Here is a 21,726-nt window from a genome sequence, read left to right as displayed (position 1 = left end):
GTAGTGTATAGTGTAGTGTATAGTGTAGTGTATAGTAGTGCAGGGCATAGCCAGGGGGTTCCTCTGCAACCCCCACAGGTAGACGGGGCAGTGAGTGGAGGAACAGATGGAGATTAGTCCACCACACTCTGCCTGGGGTAGGGGTGTTCTCTCACACGTTGGACATGAGGTAAATCTCCTCCACGGCCTCCTGGCTGCGGCAGTTCAGCCTCATGAGGTCCATGGTGGTGTAGCTGAGAAGGTTCCCACGTTTGCTCACCTGGTGAGTGAGGGGTGGTGAGTGGTGAGTGAGGGGTGGTGAGTGGTGAGTGAGGGGTGTGGTGAGTGGTGAGTGAGGGGTGGTGAGGGGTGGTGAGTGGTGAGTGAGGGGTGTGGTGAGTGGTGAGTGAGGGGTGGTGAGTGAGGGGTGGTGAGTGGTGAGTGAGGGGTGGTGAGTGGTGAGTGAGGGGTGGTGAGTGAGTGGTGAGTGAGGGGTGAGTGAGGGGTGAGTGAGTGGTGAGTGAGGGGTGGTGAGTGGTGAGTGAGTGGTGGTGAGTGGTGAGTGAGGGGTGGTGAGTGGTGAGTGAGGGTGGTGAGTGGTGAGTGAGGGGTGTGGTGAGTGGTGAGTGAGGGGTGGTGAGTGGTGAGTGAGGGGTGAGTGAGGGGTGAGTGAGTGGTGAGTGAGGGTGGTGAGTGGTGAGTGAGAGTGGTGAGTGGTGAGTGAGTGGTGGTGAGTGGTGAGTGAGTGGTGGGGAGTGGTGAGTGAGGGTGGTGAGTGGTGAGTGAGGGTGGTGAGTGGTGAGTGAGGGGTGAGTGAGGGGTGGTGAGTGGTGAGTGAGTGGTGGTGAGTGAGTGGTGGTGAGTGGTGAGTGAGGGGTGAGTGAGGGGTGGTGAGTGGTGAGTGAGTGGTGGTGAGTGAGTGGTGGTGAGTGGTGAGTGAGGGGTGGTGAGTGGTGAGTGAGTGGTGGTGAGTGAGTGGTGGTGAGTGGTGAGTGAGGGGTGGTGAGTGAGGGGTGGTGAGTGGTGAGTGAGGGGTGGTGAGTGGTGGTGAGTGAGGGGTGGTGAGTGGTGAGTGAGGGGTGGTGAGTGGTGAGTGAGGGTGGTGAGTGGTGAGTGAGGGGTGGTGAGGGGTGAGTGAGGGGTGTGGTGAGTGGTGCGCTGAGTGGTGAGTGAGGGGTGGTGAGTGAGGGGTGTGGTGAGTGGTGGGGTGAGGGGTGAGACTCACACATAGACACATAGACTCACACATAGACACATAGACTCACACATAGACTCACACATAGACACATAGACTCACACATAGACTCATAGACTCACACGTAGACACACACATAGACACATAGACTCACACATAGACACATAGAATCACACATAGACACAGACTCACACGTAGACACATAGACTCACACATAGTTCACACATAGACACATAGACTCACACAAAGACACATAGACTCACAGATAGACACAGACTCACACATAGTCTCACACCTAGACACATAAACTCACACATAGGCTCTGGGTCTATGAGTGGTGAGTCTGTGAGTGGTGAGTCTATGAGTGGTGAGTCTGTGAGTGGTGAGTCTGAGTCTCTGTGTGATGAGTCTATGCGTCTCTGCGTGGTGAGTCTATGGGTCTCTGTGTGGTGAGTCTATGGGTCTCTGTGTGGTGAGTCTGCGGGTCTCTATGTGATGAGTCTATGGGTCTCTGTGTGGTGAGTCTATGGGTCTCTGTGTGATGAGTCTATGGGTCTCTATGTGATGAGTCTATGGGTCTCTGTGTGAGTCTATGAGTCTCTGTGTGGTGAGTCTGTGGGTCTCTGTGTGGTGAGTCTGTGGGTCTCTGTGCGATGAGTCTATGGGTCTCTGTGTGATGAGTCTATGAGTCTGTGTGGTGAGTCTGTGAGTCTCTGTGTGATGAGTCTGTGAGTCTCTGTGCGATGAGTCTATGAGTCTGTGTGGTGAGTCTATGGGTCTCTGTGTGGTGAGTCTGTGGGTCTCTGTGCGATGAGTCTATGGGTCTCTGTGCGATGAGTCTATGAGTCTCTATGTGATGAGTCTATGAGTCTCTGTGTGGTGAGTCTGTGGGTCTCTGTGCGATGAGTCTATGGGTCTCTGTGCGATGAGTCTATGAGTCTGTGTGGTGAGTCTGTGAGTCTCTGTGTGATAAGTCTGTGAGTCTCTGTGCGATGAGTCTATGAGTCTGTGTGGTGAGTCTATGGGTCTCTGTGTGGTGAGTCTGTGGGTCTCTGTGCGATGAGTCTATGGGTCTCTGTGCGATGAGTCTATGAGTCTCTATGTGATGAGTCTATGAGTCTCTGTGTGGTGAGTCTGTGGGTCTCTGTGCGATGAGTCTATGGGTCTCTGTGCGATGAGTCTATGAGTCTGTGTGGTGAGTCTGTGAGTCTCTGTGTGATGAGTCTGTGAGTCTCTGTGCGTTGACCTTGATGAAGACCTCTGGCAGACGCTGTTCGGGCTGCAGGGAGTGAGCGGACGTCTGGATGTAAAAGCCACGCAGGGCGCTGTAGCTCATGGACATGGGCAGGTTGTGAATCTCGGAGAGCTGTTTGATGATCTCTGGGAGAGAGAGAAAATGGGCAGGTTGTGAATCACGGAGAGCTGTTTGATGATCTCTGGGAGAGAGAGAATGGGCAGGTTGTGAATCTCGGAGAGCTGTTTGATGATCTCTGGGAGAGAGAGAATGGGCAGGTTGTGAATCACGGAGAGCTGTTTGATGATCTCTGGGAGAGAGAGAATGGGCAGGTTCTGAATCTCAGAGAGCTGTGTAATGGTCTCTGGGAGGGAGAGAATGGGCAGGTTGTGAATCACGGAGAGCTGTTTGATGATCTCTGAGAGAGAGAGAATGGGCAGGTTGTGAATCTCGGAGAGCTGTTTGATGATCTCTGGGAGAGAGAGAATGGGCAGGTTGTGAATCTCGGAGAGCTGTTTGATGATCTCTGGGAGAGGGAGAATGGGCAGGTTGTGAATCACGGAGAGCTGTTTGATGATCTCTGGGAGAGAGAGAATGGGCAGGTTCTGAATCTCGGAGAGCTGTGTGATGGTCTCTGGGAGAGAGAATGGGCAGGTTGTGAATCACGGAGAGCTGTTTGATGATCTCTGAGAGAGAGAATGGGCAGGGGAGAGAGGGGGAAGAGTGGGGGAGAAAGGAGGAGAGGGGGGGGGGAGATGATGGTGGAACCCACGACCTCCTGCGTACCAGGCGAGGTACTTGACATCTCGCAGCCACCGTGATGATGACGATGATGAGAGAGACACGCAAACTCCAAACGTACAGCAGCAGGCGGTAGAGAGAGAGAGGAAGAGAGAGATACAAAGACGGCCGGGGAGGGCTACGGGTGGGTGAGCCGTGCCGTGCCTTCGATGCCTCCGACAGCCTCGGAGAGGATGCGCCGAGCGAGGTCCAGGAAGCCGTTGAGGCCGGGGCGCACGACGTGGCAGCGCCGTGTCCTGGCCGAGAGGAGGTTGCCCTTGCGGAAGGGCAAATCGTCGGTCAGCACCGTGCGCAGCTTGCCCAGGATCGCAGGGAACCTGGCACGGGGACAGCGGGGGAGGAGACGCGGTGGGGGTTGTGGTGTCGCCGCCGCCATCGACGCCGCCACCGTCGCCGACAACAACAACGACGACGACAACCGCCGTTCGCCACTAAGTGGCGATGACGTCACCACGACGCTTGTGCCAGGCCATGTGCACTTCAAGGCCACGTGAAGTGTTGAACGCACGCTGGCACGAAGGTCACGGGGCAGACCCAGGTGCCAGGGGGGGACTGACTGAGATGAGTGGCTGATGCACCACCTGTGCCCCCTACTGTGCCAACCCGCTGTGCTTTAGCCACCCGGCGCTCCGCTCGTTGTTGTGAGCGTCGCTCCTCCGCCCTCCGTTGTTGTTGGAGGGCGACTACCTCCAACTGCCCAGTAGCATCCTTCACGAGCCTCCTCCACTGAGTCCGATCTCGACACCGCTGGTACCAGTCATCGGCAAGTCCACTCAGCTCCACGTCCTCCTGTACCACGTCACTCCATCTTCTCTAGCCCCCTCGATCCGGCTGAACAAAAGCTGTTTCGGCATGTGATGGCTGGGCATGCGGGCTACATGGCCCAGCCAACGCAGTGTTGCCTGCCGGAGGAGCTCACCGATGGGACCTTGCCCAGATCTTTCAAGGATTTGTGAGCTCCTCACACAATCCAGCCAGGTTAAACCCAGGATGGATCGTAGACAGGCCAGCCTAAATGTTTCTAACCAGCAAAGATGTTCCCTTAGGGGGGTCCACGTTTCACAGGCATAGAGAAGGGAGGGAATGACTGTGGCCGAGAAGACCTGAAGCTTAGTGCGGAGCGACAGACCAGGTAACTTCCACACAGCATTACGCAACCGATGAAAAGATAATGCCGCTTGACCGATTCCGAGTGCTGTTAAACCGGAGCCGGTCATGAGCACACTGCCCAGGTATGGGAAACTCTCCACTCTCCCCACAACTATCCCATCACCAATTGGAAGTTGTGGGGGTGGAGTGTCCGATGGCACAAAATACCCAGGCAAGTGCTTAGTTTCAGTGGGTAAGGCTCCACCTCTTAGTGGCAAGCTCCAGGTTCAGCAGCAGTGCCTCCAACTCCTCCTTTGAGTGAGCAGCAATTCCCAGATCATCGGCATACATTACATGGTTGAACAATCGGGAGCCATCCCTTGACCGCACCCGGGCATCGATCAGCCTCCCATTCTATCTGTACCAGATGGGAATTCCTCCGGTACAGCTACTGAAGACTTCACGAACTACGTGGTCAAAATAGATGTTTAATAATGTGGGAGCCAGAGGACATCCCTGCCGCACCCCAAGGTGTACAGGGAATGGCTCCGACTCCCGGCCACGTAGATTTGCCTGGGCCCGCTCACTATCATGAAGGTCCTTAATGATCATGAGCAGAGGGTCAGGGACTTCGAAAGCACGAAGAACAACCCAGAGCTCAGGCCTACTGATGGTGTCATAGGCCTTGGTCAGGTCAATAAAGCAGAGATGTAGGTCTTGTTGGAATTCCCTATACCTATACTGTATCAGACGGACAGAAAATATGACATGTGCAGGAACGCCTTTTCCTGAAACCGCATTGGGGTTCCGCATGCCTCTTCTAAGCGTGCCTTGCACGGCGATGTTGAATAATCCTTGCCAGGACCTTTCCCGGCACACTGAGGAGTGAGATACCCCTGTAGTTGTTACAGTCTGTGCGGTCCCCCTTCTTAAAGAGGGGGACCACCAGGGCATTCTTCCAATCCTGCGGAACCCATCCAGTGGTCCAGACTTGTTATGATGTCATGTAGGACAGTTTGTGCACAAACGCCACCCTTCCTCAGCATTTTGCATGGGAGATCGTCTCTACCCGGTGCCTTTCCTGGTCTCAGACTCTGGATTGCCTTCAGTACTTCCTCAACAGATGGCACCTCAGCCAGCCACTCACAGGGGGTGACTTCTTCCAATATTTGAGGCACCGCAGCCTCAGTAGTGTCATCCCCACTTTGGCCCACGATGTTTTCCAGGTTGAGGGATTTTTCCTCCCCCAGGACCTCACAGAAATGCTCAGCAAATATGCAAACCTGTTCCTCGGGGTCGGAGATTTGGTCACTGTTCTTTCCCCTAATGATGGTAATAGGTGTGGCGCTGCAGGTTATATTTTTTTATGGAGTTAAAGAGCGATTTGTGATCGCGGGCCATTGAGGCAGACTCCATCTCCTCAGCAACCCGCGACCACCACCCATCCTTGCAGCACCTCACGGCTCTCCATACCTCCGAGCAAAGGTTACGGTAAGCCTCCTCATTCTCCGACGCGGGATGCTGTAGGCTATGAGAGTGGGCCTGTCGCTTTTTCTCAGCCAGCCTGAGCACCTCCACTGTCAGCCAAGGTCTCTGGGGAGGTCTGGACCGTGTACCCAAAGCAGCCATTGCAGCTGCATGAGCCACAGTCCTAAATCTCGCCCATTGTCCCTCGACATTAGGAGGAGTGGGGGACGATGCCAACCCCAGCCACACTGAGACCAGGCCACTATGGGTTTAAATGGGGTCCTGGGTGTACACCCACCACCGGAGTGGAAGAATGGCAGGCGCATCTTACAGATGACTAGTCGATGGTCAGTGGGCAGATCAGTACCACGGTAGGTCCTGGTGTCAAGGACATGGGCCCGCATTCGCTGTTCCGTCACTATGACATCCAGTAGATGGCCTTGCTTAGACCCGGCATGCATCCATGATGTTGTGTGGATGCGCCGATGCCGGAACAGCGTGTTGGTAATTACAAGCCCATGGGCTGCACACAAATCTAGCAACCTCCTGCCGTTGTTATTGAGCTGATCTGGCTCATGCCTTCCAATCACTCCAGACCAGGTGTCAGCATCATGACCAACTCGGGCATTGAAGTCACCCAACAAGATGACTCTATCCCGAGGGTCCACTTTAGCTAGCACCTGTGACAGGAGGTTATAGGAGGCATCTGACTTATGCCTGCATCCTTCCACGGATGTTCATCTTCGGTGGGGGCATAACTAACCATGACCACCACTCCTCACCTCTGGTTGATGGGAAGGCGAGCCCAAAAAGTAGCCTGGGGCTTACAGCTTCCCACACCTCACCACCACGCTCCCACGCCCCCTTCATTCTTTTGTTTAGAAGAAGAGCCACTCCCTGTTGTTTGGTAGTCTCCTCCCCTGAGTAGAAGACTGTCCACCCCTCACGGTGGCAGGAGCCAGAGCCGGTCCACCGGACCTCCTGATTACCACAGAGATCCAGGCGGTACCGGTCCAGCTCCCGACAGAGAAGTGGCAACCTCTCCTCCGCAGTGAGCATTCGAACATTCTACGAGGCCATCCGTAGTGGCTTTTCGTTGTTAAAGGAGGAGCCCCGAGGGGAAGGATTCAGTCTCCTGGCTCCGCCAAATGGGGTTTGGCCAGGAGACGTCATAAATGCCTATCCCCCCGGGGCCTCCGGCACAAGCTTATTAATTACATTTTTCATTCATGGTTTGGTGATAATTAATTTAACGTAGATGGGTTACCAGCCCCTCGCACCCATGCAGAGCCCCCAATTGGCTGCGGTGGTGGCTACAAACGTCATTAAGGGAAAAGCCAAAAATCTAAATAGGCCCTCCCCCCATGGCACTGCCCACCACAGCGTTGCCATCCGGTACCAACGAGGAGGTAGGGGGTTGTTTTTGCCACCGTCACAACCCTCACCATCACCACCATCACCCTCACCACCGTCACCACCATCACCACCATCACCACCACCACCCACACCACCACCCCCACTACCACCACCACCACCACCACTACCACCGTCACCACCATCACCCCCACCACCACCCACACCTCCACCCCCACCACCACCACCACCACCGTCACCACCCCCACCATCACCACCACCTCCTCCACCACCCCCACCCACACCACCACCACCACCACCTCCTCCACCACCATCACCCCCACCACCACCACCCCCACCACCACCCCCACCACCACCACCTCCTCCACCACCATCACCCCCACCACCGTCACCACAGTCACCACCTCCACCACCACCACCAGCCTGGTCTCCTCGTCACCTGCAGTCCAACAGGGAGCTCTGGTAGGCTGTCAGCAGTGGAGTCTTGCAGGGGCTGAGCGCTCGCTGGGAACACAGCAGGGGAAAGATAGGTGAGGGTGACACCTGCACCTGTCACTCACCACTCACCACCTCACCACTCACCACCTCACCACTCAACTCACCTCACCCTTCACTCAACACTCACCCACCCCTCACCAACCCCTCACCTCACCACTCACCTCACCTGCCACTCACCCTACCTGTGGGTGTTGTGGAGGCACCCCCAGTGGCAGCTGTCTCTGTGTGTGAGTCTGCTGTTGCCTAGGGACACCCCCAGTGGCAGCTGTCTCTGTGTGTGAGTCTGCTGTTGCCTAGGGGCACCCCCAGTGGCAGCTGTCTCTGTGTGTGAGTCTGCTGTGGTCTAGGGGCACCCCCAGGGGCAGCTGTCTCTGTGTGTGAGTCTGCTGTTGCCTAGGGGCACCCCCAGTGGCAGCTGTCTCTGTGTGTGAGTCTGCTGTTGCCTAGGGGCACCCCCAGTGGCAGCTGTCTCTGTGGGTGAGTCTGCTGTAGCCTAGGGGCACCCCCAGTGGCAGCTGTCTCTGTGTGTGAGTCTGCTGTAGCCTAGGGGTACCCCCAGTGGCAGCTGTCTCTGTGTGTGAGTCTGCTGTGGCCTAGGGGCACCCCCAGTGGCAGCTTAATGATAATGATAGTGATCAATAATAATTAGTGATGATAGTGATCAATAATAATTAGTGATGACAGTGATTAACAATAATTAGTGATGATAGTGATCAATAATAATTAGTGATGACAGTGATTAACAATAATTAGTGGTGATAGTGATCAATAATAATTAGTGATGACAGTGATGAACAATAATTAGTGGTGATAGTGATCAATAATAATTAGTGATGACAGTGATTAACAATAATTAGTGATGATAGTGATTAACAATAATTAGTGATGATAGTGATTAATAATAATTAGTGATGATAGTGATTAACGATGATTAGTGATGATGGTGATTAACAATAATTAGTGGTGATAGTGATCAATAATAATTAGTGATGACAGTGATGAACAATAATTAGTGGTGATAGTGATCAATAATAATTAGTGATGACAGTGATTAACAATAATTAGTGATGATAGTGATTAACAATAATTAGTGATGATAGTGATTAACAATAATTAGTGATGACAGTGATTAACGATAATTAGTGATGATAGTGATTAACAATAATTAGTGATGACAGTGATTAACAATAATTAGTGATGACAGTGATTAACAATAATTAGTGATGATGGTGATTAACAATAATTAGTGATGATGGTGATTAACAATAATTAGTGATGATAGTGATAAATAATAATTAGTGATGACAGTGATTAACAATAATTAGTGATGATAGTGATCAATAATAATTAGTGATGACAGTGATTAACAATAATTAGTGATGACAGTGATCAATAATAATTAGTGATGACAGTGATTAACAATAATTAGTGATGATAGTGATTAACAATAAGTAGTGATGATAGTGATTAACAATAATTAGTGATGATAGTGATTAACAATAATTAGTGATGACAGTGATCAATAATAATTAGTGATGATAGTGATTAACAATAATTAGTGATGATAGTGATTAATGATAATTAGTGATGGTAGTGATTAACAATAATTAGTGATGACAGTGATTAATGATAATTAGTGATCATAGCGATGAACAATAATTAGTGATGACAGTGATTAATGATAATTAGTGATGGTAGTGATTAACAATAATTAGTGATGACAGTGATCTTGGGCAGGCGATGTAACCTGCAGTGGAGACACCAACTCCAGGACATGCTTGAGGTGGATGGCGTAGTTGATCTTAGACTCAGCAGTTCTCAACTGGAACAGGGTGGATGGATAGACAGATACATAGATAGATACATTTTGATTTAAAGCTTTCGTGACCGCAGGGATTCATATTCTTGGTTCTTTCGGTAAAGTCACCACGTAGAAAGGGAAACTATAAAATAATAAAAATATAAAACAATAAAATTATCACGAAGTTTCGACTGCAACACAAGTAATCATCATCAAGGTGTGAAAACCACAGCAAGAAAATTGTATTGTTTTATATTTATATTATTTCCCTTCTACGTGACTTTACCGAATATAGATAGATACATGTAGAGATAAATATAGACAAATAAATAGATCACTAAATAGCCTCTCTCTCTACATCACGGGTGGGGAACCTTTTTCTACCAAGGGCCATTTGGATATTTACAACATCATTCGCGGGCCATACAAAATTGATCAACTTAAAAATTAGCCCGTTATATCCGGTCAAACGTTTAATTAACTCGCCCCTAATGCGATGGGCTGGAACTGCTTCTCTTTGGCGAAGCGTTTGGTGATGTTAGCCGGTATTGACGATGTTGTTGCTACTCGCAACTGCTCTTCCAGGTTTGCTCTACCTAGATTTATTGAATTTCGAGTCCTGCCTGCGGTTGCCTTGGCAGGGCCAGAGACCGGACGTTCCCCACCCCTGTTTAACGTGATGAAGGGGTACTGTGTGGTGCTGAGCGAGGTGATGCTGATGATGATTAAAGTGATCATCTCACCGTCTCTGTCTTAGGGATTTGAATCAGCATTGAGAGCAGGTGGTCTACATCCAGAAACTGACTGATAGCTGCACACACATACACACAGACATCACACATATACACACAGACACACACACACAGACATACACAACAACAACAACCGCCATTCGCCACTAAGTGGCGGTGACGTCACCACGACGCTTGTGCCAGGCCATGTGCACCTTGAGGCCACATGAAGTGTCGAACGCCCACCGGCAGGTGGTCACGGGGCAGACCCAGGTGCCACGGGTCGACTGACTAAGATGACTGAGATGACTGGCTGATGCACCACCTGTGCCCCCTACTGTGCCAACTTGCTGTGCTTTAGCCAGCCGGCGCTCCGCTCGTCGTTGTGAGCGTCGCTCCTCCGCCCTCCGTTGTTGTTGGAGGGCGACTGCCTCCAACTGCCCAGTAGCGTCCTTCACGAGCCTCCTCCACAGAGGCCGATCTTGACACCGCTGGTACCAGTCATCGGCAAGTCCACTCAGCTCCACGTCCTCCTGTACCACATCACTCCATCTCTTCTCTAGCCCGTGCCGCGCCCGTTTAGCCCCCTCAATCCGGCCGAACAAAATCTATTTGGGCATGTGGTGATTGGGCATGCGGGCTACATGGCCCAGCCAACGCAGTCTTGCCTGCCGGAGGAGCTCACCGATGGGACTTTGTCCAAATTTTTCGAGGATTTGTGAGCTCCTTACACAATCCAGCCTGGTTAAACCCAGGATTGATCGTAGGCAGGCCAGCCTAAATATTTCTAACCGGCGAAGATGTTCCATTAGGGGGGTACACGTTTCACAAGCGTAGAGAAGGGAGGGAAGACCCGAAGCTTCGTGCGGAGCGACAGACCAGGTAACTTCCACACAGCGTTACGCAACCGATTAAAAGATAATGCCGCTCGACTGATTCGGAGTGAGACCTCTGCTGTTAAACCGGAGCCGGTCATGAGCACATTGCCCAGGTATGGGAAACTCTCCACTCTCTCCACAACTGCCCCATCACCCACATACCCACTCACCCACCCACCCAACCACTCACTCACCCACTCACCCACCCACCCACTCACTCACCCACTCACCCACCCACATACCCACCCACCCACTCAGCCACCCACCCACCAACCCACCCACCCACCGGCCTGCACTCTATAGAAGTTGTCTTCCTGCATCAGCTCATCCACACAGTCGAGACGGCCTCTGAGCGTCTCTTCGTCCACCAGCGGCTCGTGGATGTTGGCTCTGAGCCGGCGCGCTCCTCCACGCGTCCTCGTGTAGTTGAGCACCCCGAATAGCGAGTGGGAGCTCCTGGGTGCACGCTCGCACGCACACACACACACACACGGGTGGAGGAGGGTCACACACACACCAACACACACCCACACACACTCACACCACACTCGCACCCACACATACACGCACACACACCAACACACACACACTACCACACTTGCACCCACACACACCCCCACACACACCAACACACACCAACACACACACCAACACACACACACCAACACAAACCACAAAACAACAACAACCACCATTCGCCACTAAGTGGCGGTGACATCACCACGACGCTTGTGCCAGGCTATGTGCACCCTGAGGCTACGTGAAGTGTCGAACGCCCGCTGGCAGGAGGTCACGGGGCAGACCCAGGTGCCACGGGTCGACTGACTGAGATGACTGGCTGATGCACCACCTGTGCCCCCTACTGTGGCAACCTGCTGTGCTTTAGCCACCCGGCGCTCCGCTCGTTGTTGTGAGCGTCGCTCCTCTGCCCTCCATTGTTGTTGGAGGGCGACTGCCTCCAACTGCCCAGTAGCGTCCTTCATGAGCCTCCTCCACAGAGGCCGATCTTGACACCGCTGGTACCAGTCATCGGCAAGTCCACTCAGCTCCACGTCCTCCTGTACCACATCACTCCATCTCTTCTCTAGCCCGTGCCGCACCCGCTTAGCCCCCTCAATCCGGCCGAACAAAAGCTGTTTCGGCATGCGGTGCCTGGGCATGCGGGTTACATGACCTATCCGAGGGGCCACTCTATCCCGAGGGGCCACTTTAGCCAGCACCTGCGACAGGAGGTCATAGAAGGCATCTGACTCATCGGCTTTGCCTGCATCCCTCCACGGATGTTCATCTTCGGTGGGGGCATAAGTAACCACGACCACCATTCCTCGCCTCGGGTTGATGGGAAGGCGAGCCCAAAGTAGCCTGGGGCTTACAGCTTCCCACACCTCACCGCCACGCTCCCACGCCCCCTTCATTCTTTTGTTCAAAAGAAGAACCACTCCCTGTTTTTTGGCAGTCTGCTGTCCCGAGTAGAGGACTGTCCACCCCTCATGGTGGCAGGAGCCAGAGCCAGTCCACCGGACCTCCTGAATGCCACATAGATCCAGGCGGTACCGGTCCAGCTCCCGACAGAGGAGTGGCAGCCTCTCCTCCGCAGTGAGCGTTCGAACATTCCACGTGGCCACCCGTAGTGGTTTTTCGTTGTTTCTGGAGGAGCCCCGAGGGTAGATATTCAATCTCCTGGCTCCACACACAACCACACACACCACACACACCCACACACCACACACACCAACACACACACCAACACACACACACCAACACACAGAAGGGGGAGCGGCTATCCCCGCTAGCGAGGGAGGAGGAGGCATCGTCTACCGGGGGTCGTGGGAGTTGCGCAGCAGCTCCAGGTTGGCGGCCGTTGTGCCGTCGATCATGGCGGTGCGCTCACTGCCGCAGAAGGAGACGCGCACGGAGGCCGGGGCGAGCACCACGCCCTGGATGAACTCCACATACTGCAGCAGCGCCGCCGGCGAAGCCAGGCAGTAGTATCTGGGGGTGGTCGGCAGGGGGGAGGGTGAGAGGGGGGTGGGTGAGTGGGTGGATGAATGGATGGGTGAGTGGATGGGTGGGTGGGTGAGTGAGTGGGTAACCCTAACCCTAACCACTCCATCTCTTCTCTAGCCCGTACCGTGCCCGTTTAGCCCCCTCGATGCGGCCGAACAAAAGCTGTTTGGGCATGCGGTGGCTGGGCATGCGGGCTACATGGCCCAGCCAACGCAGCCTTGCCTGCCGGAGGAGCTCACCGGTGAGCTCCTCACCCGCTCACCCACACACTCACCCACACACTCACTCACCCACTCACCCACCCACTCACCCACCCACACACACATCCACACACACACCTACACACACCCACTCACTTCCCCTGCACGTCCATGAGTACGGTGGCCATGTGGGGCACGCAGAGCCTTCGCACGGCGTCCATGCCCCGCTCCTCGTTGAAATATTTCCTCAGCACCGTGGTCACGTGGGCCTCCTGCACACGCACTCACCACGAGGTGGCAGCACCCACTGTGGTGCGTCTGTGGGTCTCTGGTGAGTCTGTGGGTCTCTGTGTGGTGAGTCTATGGGTCTCTGTATGGTGAGTCTTTGGGTCTCTGTGTGATGAGTCTAGGAGTCTCTGTGTGGTGAGTCTATGGGTCTCTGTATGTGATGAGTCTATGGGTCTCTGTGTGATGAGTCTATGGGTCTCTGTGTGGTGAGTCTGTGGGTCTCTGTGTGATGAGTCTAGGAGTCTCTGCGTGATGAGTCTGTGGGTCTCTGTGTGATGAGTCTATGGGTCTCTGTGTGATGAGTCTATGGGTCTCTGCGTGGTGAGTCTATGGCTCTCTGTGTGATGAGTCTATGGGTCTCTGTGTGATGTGTCTATGGGTCTCTGCGTGGTGAGTCTATGGCTCTCTGTGTGATGAGTCTAGGAGTCTCCGCGTGGTGAGTAGTGGCGATGCCCTCCGTGCGTGCTCACAGGGAAGTAGTCCCTCAGCAGGGTGAACATTTTGCTGGCGTTTGGGTTGCAGGCCGTTTGGGGCATCACCACCTCCAGCGGGTGTAGCACCTGCAGCTTGGTGATCGCCTGAACAAGCAGCAGCAGCAACAGCAGCAGCAGCAGCGCCAGCAACGAGAATAACAGGCTGAGGTGCAGCAGGAGGAGGTCACGGGACAGACCCAGGTGCAGTGCGTTGACTGCTGTGCCAGGCTAGGTGCACCAGGAGGAGGTCACAGGACAGACCCAGGTGCAATGGGTTGACTGCTGTGCCAGGCTAGGTGCACCAGGAGGAGGTCACGGGACAGACCCAGGTGCAGTGGGTTGACTGCTGTGCCAAGCTAGGTGCATGAGGTAAGGTAAAATTAAAAAACTAGTGTTTAATAGTTTAATACTAACTTAACCTGTCAATGTATATAAATATACTGCATACCTGCAGAATAACGACACGCACACATTGGCACGTAGCTACTTACGTGGCTACTGGGTCCCGCACTTTCAAGGGCCCCGCGCTAAACGCTTTCAAGCGATCAATTCCGGTTCGGTGATTCTGCTCTCTTACCAGAGTACGAAACCACCCTTCAGCTTTTACGAACGGCCGAGTGTGTTGAAGGTTCAGTTTCAGTTTTCAGTTTATTTTGGGTATAGCCCTGTGAGCCATCCGGCTCTTGAATCGGAGTGCAACCGCAACAAACCAACAAACCAACAAAAACACGACCAAGAAAAGCATCAAATTTTGACTTAAAGCTTTCGTGACTGCAGTGATTCATATTCTCAGCTCTTTCGGTAAAGTCACGTTGAAGGGAAACAATAAAATAATAAGCACAGAGACAATTTAAACCGAGAAGATGTATTCTGGCTTAGCAATCATTGTAAGGATTTGATAAACTATTTCAGGTCTTAATTGATTGTTCACGCTTACGGTGGCTTTCAGACAGCATACATTAATTTTTCGTCTCCCCCCTCCTCTTTTCAGAACATAGATGGACTCGTCATTCTAAATAAACTGACAAATCGTGGCGCCAACGTATTTTTATAAATAAATAAATGCACCGATTATAAATAAATAAATTAATGTGAACCGCCACTTCTTTCAAATGTTTCTTGCCGTTGGTTTTGACACCTGATGATGACCGTTTGTGTTATGGTTGAAACGTCGTGAGAATTTTTATAGTTTTATATATATTTTAGTATTTTATTGTTTCCCTTCAACGTGGTGACTTTACCGAAAGAGCTAAGAATATGAATTACTGCTGCAGTCACGAAAGCTTCAAATCAAAACAACCACAACCACAAAGAAAACTTAGGTTAGAGATGTGTCGCATTATCCGGCCGTACAGCAAGTGACAAAAATGACAATCGCTTTACCGCGCAGGTGAAGAATGTGCGTGTTTTAGTTTTTAATTCAGGGCCCGGTTCATAACACGCACTGCACAGGGGGGGGGGGCCCTTTGTGTTCGTGCACGGAGAGAGAAGGAGGGGCGGAGGCTGACCTTGACGTAGGGCTGGCTGTCGGGGAACTGACACAGCACCAGCTCGGGGCAGCGCAGGTCGATGCTGGCCAGGCCGACCTCGCCCCGAGCGATACCTCGGCCCTCTGCCAACGCCACCACCACCGACCTCGCCTCCACTTCCTCCTCCTCCTCCTCGTCGCCGGCGTCGGCGTCGTCAGTTGTGGAGAACGAGGTCGCTGCGGGGCCACAAGAGAGACGGGGTGCTGCCTCCTGTCGTGAGTCGATGAACGGTGGTGAGTCTACGGGTCTCTGTGTGAGTCTATGGGTCTCTGTGTGAGTCTATGGGTCTCTGTGTGAGTCTACGGGTCTCTGTGTGAGTCTACGGGTCTCTGTGTGAGTCTATGGGTCTCTGTCTGAGTCTATGGGTTTTTGTGTCAGTCTATGGGTCTCTGTGTGAGTCTATGGGTCTCTGTGTGAGTCTACGGGTCTCTGTGTGAGTCTACGGGTCTCTATGTGAGTCTACGGATCTCTGTGTGAGTCTACGGGTCTCTGTGTGAGTCTACGGGTCTCTGTGTGAGTCTACGGGTCTCTGTGTGAGTCAATGGGTATCTGTGTGAGTCTATGGGTCTCTGTGCGAGTCTACGGGTCTCTGTGTGAGTCTATGAAGGGTGGCGAGTCTATGGGTCTCTGTGTGAGTCTATGGGTTTCAGTGTTAGTCTACGGGTCTCTGTGTGAGTCTATGGGTTTCTGTGTGAGTCTACGAGTCTCTGTGCGAGTCTATGGGTCTCTGTGTGAGTCTATGGGTTTCTGTGTGAGTCTATGGGTCTCTGTGTGAGTCTATGGGTCCTGTGTGAGTCTATGGGTTTCTGTGTGAGTCTATGGGTCTCTGTGTGAGTCTATGGGTCTCTGTGCGAGTCTACGGGTCTCTGTGTGAGTCTATGAAGGGTGGTGAGTCTACGGGTCTCTGTGCGAGTCTATGGGTTTCTGTGTGAGTCTACGGGTCTCTGTGTGAGTCTACGGGTCTCTGTGCGAGTCTACCGGTGGACGTGGTGGCCCTGCTGCTGCTGCCGGGCGCATGCCGCTGGCGTTGCCGCCGCGAGCCGCCTGGCGCCGCACGGAACCGGGAAGAGGGGAGGGGCGCCCGCGGGGCCCAGGAGGAGAAGCCTGGCATCACCACGGTGGGAGCATCACCGCAGCCGCCACCGCCACCACCGCCGCGGGCCCTGCCGCCGCCGCTGGTGGTTGTGGCGGTGTCGGCGTTGCCGCTCCGGTCGGCCAATCCCGACTCTGGGAACAAGAGAAACGGGGGGGGGGGGGGGGGGGGCGGACGGAGACTTAATTAAAGCAGTCCGTTTTCTTCGGGGCTCCTCGCGCTCACGGCCCAGTTCCAACGCGGCACGGGGGGAGCGCGATGGCACCAGAAGGCCGACATCGTTCAAGAGAGAGGCTTCACCAAAAACAGAAGCGAGAGAGCTTGCATACTTCGACAGCTGGCGAGGAACGACGCCTCCCTCTCGTCTCCCCCCCCCCACCGCCCACCAACCCCAGCGAGGTCTTGTGCGAAATCCTGTTTGGCAGGATTAATTGTGCTCCCCTTTACAAGACCCTAGTGGAGGGAGCGAGCTGATTTTCTAAAGGGAGGGGGGGGAGAGGCTGCGTAGGGCCACACATTCGCTCGACGCAACATCACAGAACGGTGCCCGGAATGGAAAGCCGTGGGCTTGTCGGGGCCTTAATGCTCCGCAGGGAGCGGAGAGCAGCGAGATGCAATCTGTTCCTTAAACCTGCCGTGACCGCAGGAATTCATGTTGTTGAGTTATTTCGGCAAAAACTCACGTAGGTACGAAAACATTTTAATGGATCACGACGTTTGGATCGCGACACAAGCAACCGTCACCAGGTGTGAAACGAACACAGCAGGTGGACCGCCGACGTAGGAGCTGACGTAGGAGCAGTCCACGTGACCTCACCAAAAGAACCAAAGGATAAGGAGCAAGAGGAGCCAAAGTACGGTAATCCGTCAACATCAAAATAATCCGCGGAGAGGCGTCATCCCCCTCAGGGACGGAGCCAGGATTTTCAGCCCGGGGTGACATTCAACAAATGTTAACTTCAAGAATGATTAGAGATTTCGATTTAAAGCTTTCATGACTGCAAGGATTCATCTTCTTTGGTTCTTGCGGTAAAGTCACCACGTAGAATGAGAATAAAATAATAAAACAATAAAAGTCTCACGACGTTTCGGCCACAACACAAGTGGCCTTCTTCAGGTTTAAAGGGACAGACCTGTTGGGACGACAGGTGGCCTGAAGAAGGCCACCTGCGTTGCGGCCGAAACGTCGTGATAAGTTTATTGTTTTATTTTATTATTTTATTCTCATTCTACGTGGTGGTGACTTTACCGAAAGAACCAAAGAAGATGATTAGAGAGTCAGGCTTGAACCAGACGCCATCGGTTTGGCGACACGCTCTGATGGTGCAGTTACACGAAGTCCGCCGGACCGAGTGTCGTGCACTTACACGCACAATGTTTCAGATTTTTCGATTTTTTATTTTTTTTTCGGGGGTGACAATTGTCTAACCCTGTCACCCCCCCCCCCGCCCCCTGGCTCCGCCGCTGATTGCCCTCCTGCACTCTCTCTGACCTTGCATCCTGGAGTGGCGTGCCGCGGGCGTGGAGCTGAGCAAAGACGAGGAGGCGGAGGAGGTGGAGGCGGTGGTGCTGTGTAGCTTGGCTCTGGTCTTTGTGCGCCGGGGAGGAGAATCCAGCAGTAGGCCAAACGAGTACTTGGGACCCTTCGTGGACATCCTGCAACCAAGCCTGGGGGTGAGCGAGATGTTGACTACCTCACCTGGTATACAGCAAGAGGTCGTGTGTTCCACCACCATCATCATCATCACGGTGGCTAGGAGATGTTAACGCCTGAGCCTGGCAGTGATTAGGAAGCTTGGGGAATATTCAAATCTGTGCGAGGGGCTTAACGCTGCTCAAACGATGAGGATCTGCGAGATTACCTCATCCGATTTCAAAAGAGCGGATCACCTGTCAGACACACACACAGACATCACACACACACACAAGACACACACAGACATCACACACACACACAAGACACACACAGACATCACACACACAAGACACACACACACATCACACAAGACACACACAGACATCACACACACACAGACACACACAAGACACACACAGACATCACACACACAGCCATCACACACACACACAATACACACACAGACATCACACACACATCACACACACAGACATCACACACAGACACACACACAGACACACACACAGACATCACACACACACACACAAAAGACTCACACAGACATCACACACAGACACACACAAGACACACACAGACATCACACGCACACAGACACACACAAGACACACACAGCCATCACACACACACACAAGACACACACAGACATCACACACACACACAAGACACACACAGACATCACACACACAAGACACACACACACATCACACAAGACACACACAGACATCACACACAGACACACACAAGACACACACAGACATCACACACACAGCCATCACACACACACACAATACACACACAGACATCACACACACATCACACACACAGACATCACACACAGACACACACACAGACACACACACAGACATCACACACACACACACAAAAGACTCACACAGACATCACACACAGACACACACAAGACACACACAGACATCACACGCACACAGACACACACAAGACACACACAGCCATCACACACACACACAAGACACACACAGACATCACACACACACGACACACACAGAGACATCACACACACAGAGACATCACACACACAGAGACATCACACACACACAGACATCACACACACACAGACATCACACACACACACAAGACACACACACACATCACACACACAAGACACACACAGACATCACACACACACACAAGACACACACAGACATCACACACACGACACACACACAGACATCACACACAAACATCACACACACACGACACACACAGAGACATCACACACACAGAGACATCACACACACAGACATCACACACACAAGACACACACAGACATCACACACAAAGACCCCCCGTACAGCCTTAACAATCTGTAGGGGCGAGTGCTGTAAGCGAGTAGCAGCACCTATAAGGGCCGGCACGGCACACGAGGGGGTGGGTGGCCAACACCACGCCCGACCGCCTTTGTCTCCCCCAGTGGTGATGTTTACTACACACCACTACACCAGGTACTCATTTGAGGCTGAGTCGACCTAGGGGAGGCCCAGGACCGGTTCAGAAAATCGTAGCGCGGCGTAGCGCTAACCACTACACTACCGCTCCCCACATACACACACACAGAGACACACACATCACACACAGAGACACACACAGACATCACACACACACACAAGACACACACAGACATCACACACACAAGACACACACACACATCACACAAGACACACACAGACATCACACACACACAGACACACACAAGACACACACAGACATCACACACACAGCCATCACACACACACACAATACACACACAGACATCACACACACATCACACACACAGACATCACACACAGACACACACACAGACACACACACAGACATCACACACACACAAAAGACTCACACAGACATCACACACAGACACACACAAGACACACACAGACATCACATGCACACAGCCATCACACACACACACAAGACACACGCACACAAGACACACACACACATCACACACACACAAACACACACAAGACACACACAGCCATCACACACACACACAAGACACACACAGACATCACACACACATCACACACACACACAAGACACACACAGACATCACACACACAACACACACACAAGACACACAGACATCACACACACACAAAGACATCACACACACACGACACACACACAGACATCACACACAGACATCACACACACACGACACACACAGAGACATCACACACACAGAGACATCACACACACAGAGACATCACACACACACAGACATCACACACACACAGACATCACACACACATCACACACACAAGACACACACAGACATCACACACACACACAAGACACACACAGACATCACACACAAAGACATCACACACACACGACACACACACAGACATCACACACAGACATCACACACACACGACACACACAGAGACATCACACACACAGAGACATCACACACACACAGACATCACACACACACAGACATCACACACACACAGACATCACACACACACACAAGACACACACAGACATCACACACACACAGACATCACACACACACAGACATCACACACACAAGACACACACAGACATCACACACAAAGACCCCCCGTACAGCCTTAACAATCTGTAGGGGCGAGTGCTGTAAGCGAGTAGCAGCACCTATAAGGGCCGGCACGGCACACGAGGGGGTGGGTGGCCAACACCACGCCCGACCGCCTTTATCTCCCCCAGTGGTGATGTTTACTACACACCACTACACCAGGTACTCATTTGAGGCTGAGTCGACCTAGGGGAGGCCCAGGACCGGTTCAGAGAATCGTAGCGCGGCGTAGCGCTAACCACTACACTACCGCTCCCCACATACACACACACAGACACACACAGAGACACACACATCACACACAGAGACACACCCAGAGACACACACACAGAGACACACACATCACACACGGAGACACACACATCACACAGAGACACACACACAGAGATACACACAGAGACACGCACACAGAGACACACACCACACACAGAGACACACACGTACACACACACACGGAGACACTCACACAGAGACACACACACGGAGACACACAGAGACACACACACACAGAGACACACACAGAGACACACAGACACACACACATCAAACAGAGACACACACACAGAGACACACACACAGAGACACACACATACGTACACACAGATATACACACAGAGACACAGATACACACATATACACACAGATACACACACAGACACACACAGATACACACACACTATTACACTATTCAACTATAGACGAGAGACCTTCTGCAGTGATCTATCAGTGCAGGAACGGAGCTGCTGTGAGGCGAGGCGCTTGGAGCTCTCTGATTGGTCCAAGCGGCGACTTGGAGCCAATCAGATTTGGTTCCTCCCTAGCCACGTGACGCG

At 52.7% G+C, this 21,726-nt stretch overlaps 1 protein-coding gene across 1 annotated transcript in view; it reads right to left on the bottom strand.

Moving 5' to 3' along the window:
* LOC142908847 (mutS protein homolog 4-like) overlaps positions 1-21,552 on the bottom strand; it is a 29,137-nt gene extending 7,585 nt beyond the window's left edge. Inside the window, exons 1-14 of the mRNA XM_076059489.1 lie at positions 18,500-21,552; positions 18,130-18,293; positions 16,523-16,771; positions 15,524-15,720; positions 14,013-14,120; positions 13,411-13,526; positions 12,866-13,039; positions 11,334-11,503; positions 10,182-10,249; positions 9,385-9,459; positions 7,579-7,643; positions 3,349-3,526; positions 2,421-2,549; positions 156-259 (exon numbers count right to left, since the gene is read on the bottom strand). Coding sequence (XP_075915604.1) covers positions 156-259; positions 2,421-2,549; positions 3,349-3,526; positions 7,579-7,643; positions 9,385-9,459; positions 10,182-10,249; positions 11,334-11,503; positions 12,866-13,039; positions 13,411-13,526; positions 14,013-14,120; positions 15,524-15,720; positions 16,523-16,771; positions 18,130-18,293; positions 18,500-18,504 — 1,802 coding nt within the window. The 5' untranslated portion in view covers positions 18,505-21,552. The remainder of the gene's footprint in view (positions 1-155; positions 260-2,420; positions 2,550-3,348; positions 3,527-7,578; positions 7,644-9,384; positions 9,460-10,181; positions 10,250-11,333; positions 11,504-12,865; positions 13,040-13,410; positions 13,527-14,012; positions 14,121-15,523; positions 15,721-16,522; positions 16,772-18,129; positions 18,294-18,499) is intronic.
* Between the last annotated feature and the right edge of the window lie 174 nt (positions 21,553-21,726).

The sequence above is a fragment of the Petromyzon marinus genome, unplaced genomic scaffold (assembly GCF_048934315.1).
Source record: "Petromyzon marinus isolate PM22_M1 ecotype Great Lakes invasive population unplaced genomic scaffold, UKy_Petmar_22M1.pri1.0 PM_G_Scaffold_104, whole genome shotgun sequence".
Classification (NCBI taxonomy): Eukaryota; Metazoa; Chordata; class Hyperoartia; order Petromyzontiformes; family Petromyzontidae; genus Petromyzon; species Petromyzon marinus.
Note: the sequence above shows the minus strand (reverse complement) of the source record. Positions and strands in the feature narration are given on the sequence as shown.